This window comes from Homarus americanus, unplaced genomic scaffold (genome assembly GCF_018991925.1).
Source record: "Homarus americanus isolate GMGI-L3 unplaced genomic scaffold, GMGI_Hamer_2.0 scaffold4582, whole genome shotgun sequence".
NCBI lineage: Eukaryota > Metazoa > Arthropoda > Malacostraca > Decapoda > Nephropidae > Homarus > Homarus americanus.
In genome coordinates this window covers 172,414-187,500 of record NW_024715597.1, presented here as the reverse complement: position 1 = coordinate 187,500, position 15,087 = coordinate 172,414, and the positions used below count along the sequence as shown (strand labels likewise).

Below are 15,087 nucleotides of genomic sequence, written 5' to 3'. Positions count from 1 at the left end.
GGTAAGTGGCTGATGGCTTTATTAAGTGATGATTTTTTTGCGATTATAGTTTGTCTTGATTAAATTATTATTATTATTATTATTATTAGACTATTATTAATGATGTTATTAGTATTGTTGATATTATTATTACTCTCTCTCTCTCTCGCCTTCTCCTTCCTCCCTTAATTCCATCTACCCATCTTTCTACCCTCCTCTTTCTCCCTCCCCTCACCCTTTCCCCGTCCCAATTTCCCTCCCTCTCAACCCCTTCCCCCCATTCTCTCCTTCCTCCAACCCCCTCCCCTCCCAGTGATACTCAGCTGGCCAGGTCCCCCCCCCCCTCTTCACGCCCTTCCCATATGTCTTCTCGTCTCATTACCTCAATTAGCACATGACTTACCTGCCCCACCTGAGGCAGTAAATATTGTGAATTACTATATTTGACGTATATAGTATCGCTAATTTCTATGATTATTGTCCCTAATCTTTACGTTGAGTCACTCATTAGATTTCTATTGCTGAAATGGGATGAAAATTAATGTTCTTTGAGTGATTTATATATAATGGGTAAAATAGTGTAATAAAATGATGGAATTATGACTTAAAACCAGAATTAAAATTGAAACTTATGAAGGAAATAATTAAGTGATCCAACAGGAAGAATTGTTTGGTGTAATGTACTTAAAAAAAAAAACACATACCGACTGTATTATTTAATTTTGGGGCGTAGTTAATTTTGTTTGCTTATTTTAGCCATATTTCTACGTATTTTCGCTTAATATCGCTAAATTTCCGCTCAACCAATTCATCACCATCTATCAACTGTAATTCCGTAATCAATCTCAATCTCCATGACCAATCTATCCTCAACCATCCTATTATCCATCCTGCCTATCCTTAACACATCCTGTCATCATCACCTCCTGCGGGCTCAACACATCCTTAACGTTATTAAACTTTATTACACATTTATTAATCACAACTAGGTCATTATCCTTCAAGGTAATTAACAACAGTACTATCATCATTCCCCCTCCCCCCACACACACACGAGAATGAATTGAAACCTATGATCTAGTACTCTTCAGTAAAATGTATTTATTATTGGTAAGACTCGTTTATATAATTACAACATCAGTGAATCGGGTGTAAAGTCTCGATTAGAAATGATTCGGTTAATGACTATAATTTGAAATGAAGGTAAATACTATTAAATACATTTCTTTGGGTTAATGATACATGATGAGAATTGGAGTACATAATATGTCTTTTGTTATTGGTAGAGCTCCTAATCAGCCATAAATGATGATGTCTATTTTCTTCAGGTGTTTTGTCTTGAGGTAGCTAGAACTATACGGTATGTGAGACGTGGGTTCTATTCCGGGTGTTATGGGAGAGTAAGGGTTCTTCTCTGGCTTATAAACACAGTACACCTGCTTGATCTAAATACCTGTAATTATTGTTATCATAATTTAAAATCATCTTTATGTTAAAAATTTGGCATATTGTCCATCTGTTATTATTCATTGTTATTTATTTTCATTATTGTAATTTTTTTGGTTATTATCTACATATTTATTTTACACACTTGTTTTTGTTTTGACTCTCTCTCTCTCTCTCTCTCTCTCTGGGCCACCACCAGGAGCAGCTCCCCAGTATACGTCTATATTAACCCTTCACTTATGTACCTCATTACTTGTTGTGAGGCACATGATTCATTGGCTCTCTCCTCCCTCCTCCCTCTCTCCCTTACACCAGTGTCCGCTCCTTCCTCCCCCCCTCTCTCTCTCCCTTACACCTGTGTCCGCTCTCCTCTCTCCCTTAGTGTCACTCTCCTTCCTCTCTCTCCCTTACACCAGTGTCCGCTCTCCTTCCTCTCTCTCCCTTACACCCGCCCCCCTCCCTCTCTCCCTTACACCAGTGTCCGCTCCTTCCTCCCCCCCTCTCTCTCTCCCTTACACCTGTGTCCGCTCTTTCCTCCCTCCCTAACACCTGTACCTACTCCCTCACACTTGCCCTCACTTAACCTCATCATTCCTCCCTCCTCCCCATCACCTGTGCCTCTCCTTTCTTCACCGTTCCTGCTGCCCCCTCCCTCACCACCCCTACTGTCTCCTCCCTCACCACCCCTACTGCCCCCTCCCTCACTACTGTCTCCTCCCTCACCACCCTGCTGTTCCTCCTCCACACCTCTCCTCCTGCCCCTACTGTCTCCTCCCTCACCACCCCTACTGCCCCCTCCCTCACGACCCCTACTGTCTCCTCCCTCACCACCAAATATCTGTTCCTCCTCCAACACCTCTCCTCCTCCTCCTCCTCCTTCCCTCCTTTAGCAAGTTATTTCCTCCCACCTCTCCTCTTCCCTTAACCGACCCACACCTTTCCTTAACACCTTCCCTCCCTCTCATCGTAACACTCCCTTTACTATGTCTCTTATACAAATAAATAACAAAGCTAAACAATCAAATAACTACGTAATATGATCAATGGGGTGATTTAATACCACATGAAGTAACAGAGTCTTATATCAGACTGGGAAAAAAATATACCTATAAGCTCTCATGACTACATAACTCTACTGGCGTTTTCTCCAGGGCGGATTAACCCAAAAATATATTCAATTAAGATGTTCATTATATCGTAAGTTAGTAGTAGTAGTTTAGTCAGTATTACCCGAGGATAAACACAGTTGAACCAGTTTGCTAAAATGACCACTTCCCCCCCCCCATCCCCCGACTTTCTCAACACAGCCGTATTTTGGTGCCTTTCTTATTTATGTGTGTATATTTTCGTTCAAATATTCATTATAACGTGTATAAATTTTTTCGTTCATTTGTCCCTTCAAAACTACAAAAAAAAATTTCGTTCATCTATCTATTTATCGCTTCTAAAATATACTTAAAATATTCAGCCATTTGTTCATTTTAAGAGTACAGTGCATAAATATTTCGTTCATATTCAGGTTTTTAAGAGTAATTTCATATTTTTCCGTCACCGTCAAGGCTCTGGGGTGAATTACTGTAGCAGGAACACGTAGAAGGAGCACCGTGATTATAAGAGACAGTTTAAGTCACTACTGGGAGACTCCTGCTGCGTCAGGTGGTGGAATTTCCTTAAGATTAACATGGTCTTATTTTTCACTTGTTTTTTTTTAATGGGTTTAACCTGTCACTACCACCACCTTCTCCTACGTCTTCCCCCCACCACCTCACACCCACTGACAACCGACCCCCTTTCCCCACCACCGACACCTTACTTTCCCTACCCCCTACCAACTCTCCCTTCCCTCCAAAGAATACCCCCTCCCCCTCCTCCGACTACTTCCACCTTCCGTCTCACCGATCCTCCCCGTCCCCCCTCTCCCCCCACCACCAACCACCCCCCCCCTCCTCCCCACCGACACCCCGACTCCCCCTACCCCCGACTTGCATTTAAACATCAACAGGAGTAGCCAAGTTGAAAATATTCCTCTCGTTTTATATTCAAGTCAAGGTCTAGGAAGGTGATTCTCGCTGGGTTTTGTCTCTCTGTCTTCATAATGGTGTAGACAAGAAGAATTATGGTGTTATGTTATTGATGGAACTTTAAGAGGATAATTCTGGACCATGTGTAGTGTTGTAATGTTATATTAACTTTTGACCTGAGTACCTCAAACCCTAAGACGATTTTGAGAATATTTTCTATTACTCGTATAAAAAAAATCCTAATTAAAACTGTACTTAATATACACAAAAAATTACTCCCCCTCCCAAAAAAAAAAAATCTTAAATAAACGAATATACAAAACATACTTTTCTATACATAAATAAATACAAGAAAAAAATACATATACACACTACAAATACATTATACTCAGACCTCACTCACCTTGGTATACGAGTATATCATAGTGAGAATACAATATAATACATTTGAAAAATATCAAGACTTTTAAGGAGAGAATTATACCAAGTTGACCAGCATCCTGTATTAAACGACACACACACACACACACACACACACACACACACACACACACACACACACACACACACACACACACACACACACACACACACACACACACACTCCTTGGTCTTCCTTACATTTGTTGCGTCAAACTTCAAACTACCTTCGTTAATAACTCTCTCTGGATAGTTAGTTGTGGTGGTGCTGACAGGTGGACTACAACACTTGTGATATTGTTGTTGTGGTCAGTCAATCAACCAGTCAGTTAGTCAATAATTACACTACTCAAGTCAGTAAATCAATCAGCCACACCAGTCAGTCAATCAACCAGTCAGTTAGCCAATTACACTACTCAAGTCAGTAAATCAATCAGCCACACCAGTCAGTCAATCAACCAGTCAGTTAGTCAATCACACTACTCAAGTCAGTAAATCAATCAGCCACACCAGTCAGTCAATCAACCAGTCAGTTAGCCAATTACACCAGTCAGCCAGTCGAACCAGACCAGTCAACCACTCAATAATTAAAAACCAGCCGAAGAACCAATTAGTCTACCTATGATGGACGGACAATTAAGCAACATGCACTAGTTAATGGTACTCCCACGTACAGTAGTTAAGTATAAACATTAAATAAGAAAGGTCATTAACTTTTTTATTAAGCAAGAACACAAGTAATATTAACAAGAAACACAAATAAACAAAGAAACAGCATTAAAGTCATCTGTTAAGTAAAGAAATAATATCATTCTTTCTTAAAACAACTCAACACAACACAACGCAACACAACACAACACAACGCAACACAACGCAACACAACGCAACGCAACGCAACGCAACACAACGCAACGCAACACAACGCAACACAACGCAACGCAACGCAACGCAACACACCACAACACAACACACCACAACACAACACACCATGCTAAGAGATTCAATTATTTTTCTAAACATCTCATTACACTTTCAAGAAAAAACCCACAATAAATAACTAAAAATAAATCCAGATTAACGACACTAACACCTAACTACCATCACCACTACTACCACCATCACCACTACCACCATCACCACTACCACCATCACCACTACCACCACCACCACCACCACCACCCAGTGTACCCCCCCCATCTGAGTTTCTTAATCACCACTCGCAAATTATGGCTAAATAAATTCCTATGATCGATCGAGGGTTTTGTGTGTGTGTGTGTGAGGAGTGCCCCGTGGCCAGGCTGTTATTAAAGATCTCGCCTCCGTCTCCTCCTCACGTGGTTCTTACACATTTTTTTGTTCGGGGTGACTACCTATTGTTGCTTTAAAGGTGACTTCTTGGCAGGTGATGGATGGTGGCTAGGTGAGTCACAGGTTATGGTTGGTGGTAAGGTGAGTCACAGGTGATGGTTAGTGGTTAGGTGAGTTACAGGTGATGGTTAGTGGTTAGGTGAGTTACAGGTGATGGTTATTGGTTAGGTGAGTCACAGGTGATGGTTAGTGGTTAGAGTGGTAGGTGAGTCACAGTGGTGGTGAGTAGTGAGGTGATGGTTAGTGGTTAGGTGAGTCACAGGTGATGGTTAGTGGTTTGGTGAGTCACAGGTGATGGTTAGTGGTAAGGTGAGTCACAGGTGATGGTGAGTGGTTTGGTGAGTCACAGGTGATGGTTAGTGGTAAGGTGAGTCACAGGTGATGGTTAGTGGTAATGTTAGGTGAGTCACAGGTGATGTTTGTACTGATGGTTAGTGGTGATGTAGGTGAGTCAGGTGATGGTTAGTGGTGATGGTAGGTGAGTCAGTGATGGTTAGTGTGTGTACCGGTGAGTCCTGGAGTGATGGTTAGTCAGGTGACTGGGTGATAAGTTAGGTCACAGGTGATGGTTAAAATCTGCAGGTAATGGTATGACTGCAAGTGATGGTTAGTGGTGATGGTGGGTAGGCGGTGATGGTTAGTGTGGCGGTGGTGAGCCACAGGTGATGGACTGATGTGGTGAGTCACAGTGATGGTTATGTGTGATGGTGGGAGTCTGATGGTTAGTGTGGTGATGGTAGGTGAGTCACAGGTGATGGTTAGTGGTTAGAGTGGTAGGTGAGGTGAGTCACAGGTGATGGTTAGTGGTGATGGTAGGTGAGTCACAGGTGATGGTTAGTGGTGAAGGTGAGTCACAGGTGATGGTGAGTGGTTAGGTGAGTCACAGGTGATGGTTAGTGGTGATGGTAGGTGAGTCACAGGTGATGGTTAGTGGTAATGTTAGGTGAGTCACAGGTGATGTTTGTACTTTAGGTAAATCATAGGTGATGAAATTGTTGGTACCTTAGGTGATCCTCAGATGGTGACTGGTTAAGTTAGGTGATCTGCAGGTGATGATGACTGATACCTTACCTTAGGCGACTCCCAGGTGATACTCAGGTGATGACTGGTACTTTAAATGATCCCCAGGTGGTGGATGGTACGTTAGGTGACCATCAGGTGATGACTGGTACCTCAGATGACTTCCAGGTAACCCCAGGTGATGATTGATAATTTAGGTGACTCCAGGTGATGACTGGTAATTTAGGTGACCTCCAGGTAACCCCAGGTGATGATGGAACGCTCCACTTACGACAACAACTTCCAATCAGTACCTGGAACACACAGGTGAGACCATCAAGACTAGGTACAAGAAGATGAGTAACTGGTTCACTAATTTGGCCATTCCTTAACTCCTCTAGTGATTGGTTGACCTGGTTAGATTATCTCGTTAGTTTACCTGGCTGGTTTATTTAATTGGTTTAAATGGCCGGTTTACCTGGATAGTTTGTCGAATTAGTTTACCTGGATGGTTTATTAGATGACTTCCGACGGACAAGAAACTGACTGACTGACTGACTAGCTGACTTTCTAAGAGTCAACAGCTATCGGGTTAACAGTAGGTACATCAACGACAACATAAACAACAACAACAGTAGCGCAGGACAAGACATCAACCACGATAAAACACCTCCAGCTGAGTCATTTAATCCCCCAAAACAGGTTAAAGACACGAAGAAAAAAAAAAATCCCACCTTACCTCGACCCCTACCATGACCTTTGACCCCCTCCCCCCTCCCCCCTTTATTCCCCTTCCTCCCTTCAACGACATATCATTACTGTTGTCATTTGGCGTAATATCACCTGATTACTAAAGGCACACCTGTTTCACCTGGCCAATTACCGCCATTATTTGTGTCATTATCTCATTTAGATCAGCATTTAATATATGGTCCCTTACCCCGCATCCATTTAAAGAGACGAGTCAGGATTAATTTAGAGAGACGCTTTGTCGTATTACCGTGGAGGAGGAGGAGGAGGAGGAGGTGGAGGAGGAGGAGGAGGGTGGAGGAGGAGGAGGAGGAGGAGAAGGAGAATTGGAGGATGAGGAGGAGGAGGAGGAGGAGGAGGTTGAGTATTTACCACGGTTCTTCGAGTTCCTTCCTGCACCACTTCACAAGACACACCACCCAAACATCTTGATAACACATTAAGAGGGAGAATTATCGAGGTAGTCTGTAGCAGCGGGTCGTAATTTTCCTTCTCATCACCACCACTTGAACGATTATTATTTACAGGTGTTTTTACTATCATCATCATCATCATCATTATCATCATCATTATTATTATTATTATTATTATATCATATTTTCATTAGGTTATTAAAGACTTCACCCTAAGGAATCGATATAGATGTTATTAACCAGTGTTTTGTAGTTCATTAACTGTTCTATATTTCGGTCCCGTTAATGAGGCTTTACGTCTAATAAGTCAATTATCGATTCATAAAACATAATTGATACTGAAATTCCTCCGGTAATGTTCAATTGTGTTTGTGTTCTATGCAGGTAAAAAAATGAAGCTTTTGAAATATATGAAATAATTTACTTATATTACTGTATTTTTAAAGCGATTAGATCCTCTTTTGTTTACCCTTAACAAAGAAAAATTCCCAATAATTCTTTAATAAAATAAATAATAAGTTGACAACACCCATGTGTATAAAATCGACAGACAACGATAGACAAACAGGTCGACATACAGACAAGAACACGCGTACAGTAGACAGAGACAACAGACACACACACACACACACACACACACACACACACACACACACACACACACACACACACTCACACACGTCCCTTAGTAGAATCAAAATGGTTTAATTTGTATCAGGAGGTAATTCTAGGGATCCGATGAACACTTTAGAGGCAGCAATTACGGGGTGGAGAAGTGCTGGTAGTGGTAGGAGTAGGTGGAGGAGTTGGAGGTAGGTGAAGGAGTGCTGGTAGTGGTTGGAGTAAGGAGTACTGGTAGGAGTGGGTGAAGGAGTGCTGGTGAGTGGTGGAGTAGGTGGAGGAGCGCTGGTTGTGGGGGGTAGGAGTGGTAGTGGTAGGGTGGAGGAGTGCTGGTTGTGGTAGGAGTAGGTGGAGGAGTGCTGGTAGTGGTCGGAGTAGGTGGAGGAGTGCTGGTTGTGGGAGGAGTAGGAGTACTGGTAGTGGTAGGAGGAGGTGGAGGAGTGCTGGTAGTGGTAGGAGTAGGAGTACTGGTAGTGGTAGGAGTAGGTGGAGGAGTGCTGGTTGTGGTAGGATTAGGTGGAGGAGTGCTGGTAGTGGTAGGAGTAGGTGGAGGAGTGCTGGTAGGCATAGCGGTAGTCACAGAGAAACACCCGATACCTGTAATATACACGACTGTAATCCATTAAGTTGTAAATAATCCGGAAATCGTTTGGATCTTCGTGTTTTTGTTTCCCTGTTGTTACGTCAAAAACCATATGGCAAAGACTCGGATCGTATCACTTGAAGATTAGCCCCAAAGACTTATTTCACCTGATGATTAGACACCCTAACTCTTCCTGGGAGAGGGCTAATCTTCAGGTGTTCCCCAGGTGAGACTCTTGAAACCCAACATCTATAGTGCCGGTCATCTATACTAATGACCGGCGTTTTACTTATGAGAGAATATCCGGTTAATTGCATAAGAAACATTTAACAAAACTGTAAATAATTCTTGGCCAAACTAAGTGAGGCTGAAAGTATCATGATAAAACCTGATAGGAACTTAAGTACCGGAGAGAGACTCGGACACATAATTAAGGTAGAGAAGGAGAGGATTTATCCACTGGCCGGCTCCTTAACTTTTATTATGTTGAGAACTAGACCTGAGTTAGCAGTGAGGAGTGATGTTATGGTGGCGCTGTAGTGAACGACGTGACGTGGTTGTGTGTGTTGGCGGGTGGGGGAGGTGTGTGATGCCAAGTAGTTGTTATGGTTGAGGGGGGGGGATAAGGACATGTTTATAGGGTAATTCATTAATGTTGTGTTTGTTCAATAGAAATTATCTCGGGGTTGTGTGTCGGTGACTAACTCAATACATAAACAGAATCTCTCTCTGACTTGGTGTTTCATTGAAAAATAACTTAAGGTTGTAGCATTAGGGCAGTGTTTTATTTTCCTCAGTAGAACCTTATTTCTAACTTGGTTCTTTTTCCTCCGCCAGGTGTGGTTCCAGAACCGGCGGGCCAAGTGGAGGAAGCAGGAGAAGGTTGGTCCGTCGACTCACCCGTACGGCGCCTTCCCTTCGTCAGCACCTCTGCCCCTCCAGAACCCTGCCCTCCCTCCCACCATCTCCAGCCCCTTCGCCGGCCTCGGCTACATCAGGAAGCCGCATAGTTTTGATTCGCCTCCAATTTTACCTCCGTCGGCGTCCAGACTGCCGTCATCTTACCTACAAGCAGCGGCGGCGCAGCTGTTGCCGGGTGCGGGCTACCTGGCAGGTATGTCAGGGCTGCGGGAACTGCACCAGTACCGCGCCGGCCTCATGGCACCGCACCACTACCCGCCTTCTTTCACACACCTCCTAGCGGGGCTCTCCTCCAGACCCAAGCTGCCAGAGTCAGACTACGCCGCCCTCCTGGCCTCAGTCCCTGCCCTGCAGCCGCCTTTGGTCGCCCCACCACCACCCATCACGCCCCCAGAGGTATCCAGAGTGAGCGGGACCACGCGGGGGCGCTCGTCACCTCCGGCGGCACCCGCGGGCGGGGTCGATCAAGATCGCCGGGCATCGTCCATCGCTGAGCTGCGACTTCGGGCTCGGGAACACGAACTGCGCCTGGAGATGCAGCGTAAACACGGCGATGTTGTGACGTGAGATGGGGGTTTCCCACACCTCCCTTCTCTACCGCACCACGCCCACCCCCGCCCACCAGAGGTCCGGGAATCTTCAGAAACAGAATGTCTATAATCACACTAGAATGTTGAGAATTATAGGATGTTACGAGACAGTGGTTACCCAAAGTAGCGATGATTCAGTAACTCTTACGGTGAACTGTGAGGCAGTGGTTATTTAAGTAAACAATGAAATATTACGTCAGAGCGAGTAGTGGGGCAGTGTTCCCACAGGTAACAATGAAACAATGTATACTCCAGCAGGCTGAGAGGCAGCAGAGCTCGTGAGTGCCACCTGCTCCCCTCGTTGATGCTCCAGCTGTCGTCACTTAAGGTGCTTCTTGTGAACTCCATGTATTGCAGTATTTAAGTTTTGTGTTTACCTTTGTTGCTGTACTGATCCGTCCATCAACTGTGCTAACAATACTAACTTAGTGTACCTACCTTATAAGTACCTCAACCCTAGCCTAAGTCTCCCTACTAAATCTTGAAATAATCTTGACCTTGACTGTAGGTGGGCCAGCAGCGCCCCGGGCAGACCCTGTGTGTGGATAGTGAACTTTGTCCTCTGTGCTCTTATTTCAATACAGTTTTACAACATGTGATGATGTTTTAGTCACCTTCTCTCTCTTCCTACAAAAGACCACCGAAATATAAATATTATTTGGAAATTGTTAAATATAACAACACCTGATAAGTGAAATTATTTAAGAAAATTTTACCAAAGAAAAAAAATTTAGTTTCTTTCATGTTAATTTCCTCAACCTTTTTTTTTAGTGTTTCTGATCTTGAGGAAAATTGTGAGAGAAAGCCCAGCTGTGTGATGATGCATTTGAGGGTGAAATCACTCTATATATATATATATATATATATATATATATATATATATATATATATATATATATATATATATTCATTGTAAATTTAGAGTTAAAAATATATTTATTTCATACATAAAATTTGTTATCAGTAATTAATAACCACCAACCACAACTGGATGATGTGCCTTCTCAAATTATGCAACGTGCTGATCAGACTATAATCAACAGACTACCAGCAAAAATTATATATATATATGTATATATATATATATATATATATATATATATATGCTATATATATATATATATATATTTTTTTTTTTTTAAGACAAGTAATAAACTTCTTTTAGAAATTTAAAGAATATTAAATGAGATAAACAAACAAAAATATTAACAATAACTATAAAGAAAAATTAACATTACTGTTAACATTTTTATAGATAATTAACATTTCTCCTCGCAACAGAAAGCAGAGAAGTGGGTTAAAATGAATGAACGTGAACTTAGAATACGTGTTAAGTTTTATACGAGTGATGCCTTGGAGATTAAGGCAGTGAACCGTATATGACTTGAAAACAAAGACCTTAGTTGTTGAAGCACAGTAATAACATTATAACAACAACCTAACCTATAAATTTTTGGTTAGGTTAGGTAAATCTTACGACAAAATAAACTGATGTGCCGAATCCTCACGTAATCTAAATATTCTACATCAAATCAGCATAGCATTCCCCCCACAGCCTGGCATCACCTTCCTCCTTCCCCACACCTCTCCCCTCCCACCCAAACACCACCCCACAGCCTGGCGTCACCTCCCCCTCCCCCATACACCACCCCACAGCCTGGCGTCACCTCCCCCGCCCACACCCCCCTCCCCACAGCCTGGCTTCACCTCCACCCTCCCACCACCCCACAGCCTGGTGTCACCTCCCCTCCCCATACACCACACCACAGCCTAGTGCCTCCCCCCCCCACACACCACACCACAGCCTGGTGTCACCTCCTCCCCCCCACACCCCCCAGCCTGGCGTCACCTCCCCTCCCCACACACACCACCCCACAGCCTGACGTCTCCCCTCCCATACACCACCCCACAGCCTGGCGTCAGCTCCACCCCACCCACACACCACCCCACAGCCTGGTGTCACCTCCCCCTCCCGATGCACACCACCCCACAGCCTGGTGTCACACCACCCCCACCTCCACCCTCCCCACCACCCCCTACACCTAGTCATCTCCCCCCCCACACACCACCCCACAGTCTGGCGCACTTCCTCCCACCCCCCCTCCCCACAGCCCTGGCACCTCTCCCACCCACCCACACACCCCCACAGCTCCTGTCTCTCCCCATACACCACCCCACAGCCTAGTCCCCCTCCCCACACACCACCCCACAGCCTTGCCCCTCCTCCTCCCCACACACCACCCCACACACCCCCACACCCACAGCCTGGCGGCACCTCCCTCCCCATACACCACCCCACAGCCTGGTGCCACCCTCCACACCCACCCCACAGCCTTGCGTCACCTCCTCCTCCCCACACCCACAGTCACCTCCCCCACACACCCCTCCCACACCCCCCTCCCACCCACACACCACCCCACAGCCTGGTGTCTCCCCTCCCCATACACACCACCCCCACTAGTGCCCACGCCACCACACACACCCCACAGCCCACACCCACAGCCTGGTCCCCCCCTCCCACACACACCCCACAGCCTTGCGTCACCTCCCTCCTCCCCACACCACCCCACAGCCTAGTGTCACCCTCCCCTCCCCCAGTGTCCCCACACCCCAGCCACCTCCCTCCCCCCACACGCCACCCCACAGCCTGCCTGGTGTCACCCTCCCCCACACCACCCCATTGCACCCCCCCTCCACACACACCACACCCCACAGCCTCACCTCCCCTCCCCCACCCCCCCCACACACACCCCCAGCCCCAGCCCCCCTCCCACACACCACCCCACAGCCCACCCCCCCACACACCCCACACAGCCTGGTCCCCTCCCCACCACCCCAGCCCTCACCTCCCCCACACCACACACCACAACCACCCAACAGCATCGTCACCCTCCCACACACACACACACACACACACACACACACCTCCCCACAGCCTGGCGTCACCTCCCCATCACCCCACCCCACCCACAGCAGCATGGCGTCACCTCCCACTCCCCCACACACCATCCCACAGTATGACCTCAACCCCCCCCACACACACCACCTCCTGGCATCATCTCCTCCCCCACCCCACCCCACAGCCTGGCGTCAACTCCCTCCTCCCCACACAGCACCCCACAGCCTGGCGTCACCTACCCCCTCCCCCACACCCCACTCCACAGCCTGGTGTCACCTGCCTCACGCCATGGAGCAGAGTGTTGATACCCTAATGGCCATAAAAACTTCAACTAACACACGACACTGAAGCAAATGTTAAGTGATATAAGTAAGTGACCCACTGTGAAGAACAACTTGGGTACAGATACTTACAAAGAGTTAAGTGACTCAAATAAATGACTCGGTGTACAATAACATGGATATATAGATACTTTGAAATTTATTTAACTAATCCAATGTAAAAAAAAGGGTACAGATGTGAACAAAATATAACGATGTAATTTTAACTTTAAGGTATAGACATAGAATCATCTCACCTTCCGGAGCTACAGTGATTCTACCGGCACACACACACACCTGGGATTACTTCACTGGGGAGGGGTGGGGAGAGGAGGGGGGGAGGTGAGGAGGAGAAGGAGAGGAGTGAAGTGAAAGGATAGTGGTGGTTAGTGGAGTGGTAAAGTAGAAATATTAAGAATCGTGGGTGATGGGAGGTGAGGAGGAATGTGGCCGGCTGGTGGTGCACTATTGCCTGGTTATAAAACACGATATACATCTTTACTACTATTAAGACACGTGATGATTCTTACCTGGAAGGAACGTCCGCCATGTTGAATTTCATTGCGGAATTTATTACGTGTTACTGAATTTTAATTTATTCCACTTTGATGGTTAATTAACACACACACGCACACGCACACACACACACACTAACATTTATATTATATCGCAAAATCACTTAAAAATATCTAATTAAGAGACTAGTTGGTAAAAATTATTGACATGTGAAATAAAATATCACTTAGATTGACGGTCATAAATTATATCACTGAGGTCATGGTACGTCTGTCTGTCTGTCTGTCACATTGTGGTTATATTATTTATGGTGAAAATATTAAATGTGTACCCCAAGCTGCACTACATATAAGAGACATAGCGTTGTAGCTTTCACTTTTACATATATGTGTGTACAGTACAGTCCAGCTCACACACCTGTCTCGAATTTTCAGGTTTGTTATCAATACCGTGTACTTCCACAGGTGATGGTCCCACACAGGTAAGCCACATTACCCCACCACGCATCTGTTGACTGCAGGTGTTCATATTCAGTGGGGCGTACAAGCAGGTGTCAAATAACATCCTGTCACACCTGTGGCCTGACACATCATACATGTAACATGAAGAAGGACACGTGGCCCTTGATTCCTAACATGACTAATTAATTTCAATATGACTCGAATAAAAATTTTAATGATATATTAATTGGTAATATTAACACACTCGCACGCATATATGTAGGCACACACATATACACACATGCTACATCCTTGACCACCGAAGGGTCAAGACGTACCTGGCGCTCCTCTCAGAGCAGCCAGGTCAACTGTTATGTTGGCCCATACCAACCCCCTCCCCTGAACCCTCCTCCCCACCGGAATATCAACAAGTTCTGCCAGAAGTTACTATTTCATTTGGAAAAGGAATGGAACCAGTGTTAAACAGAGGTGAACAGTGGTGAACAGTGCTTAAGTCAGTGAGAACAACTCAACAGTAACAGTGGTACCCAAGTTGACCTTCACACAGTGAGGTCCCAGGTACCCAGTGATAACGTGAGACCCAACAGCCAGCGATGTGTTAATCCGTCTACGATAGGAAGGCCTGGGACCACACCTCACTTATAGAACACCGTCTGTGAGGGAACTACTACACCACGTGAGGCCCCTCATAACACCATATGTGAAGGAGTTACTACACCACGTGAGGCCCCTCATAACACCACCTGTGAGGGAATTACTACACCACGTGAGGCCCCTCCG

General features: G+C 45.3%; 1 protein-coding gene across 1 annotated transcript in view; it reads left to right on the top strand.

Moving 5' to 3' along the window:
- LOC121857907 (homeobox protein aristaless-like) overlaps positions 1-10,708 on the top strand; it is a 56,774-nt gene extending 46,066 nt beyond the window's left edge. The window contains exon 4 of the mRNA XM_042354153.1: positions 9,438-10,708. Coding sequence (XP_042210087.1) covers positions 9,438-10,088 — 651 coding nt within the window. The 3' untranslated portion in view covers positions 10,089-10,708. The remainder of the gene's footprint in view (positions 1-9,437) is intronic.
- Positions 10,709-15,087: the final 4,379 nt, after the last annotated feature.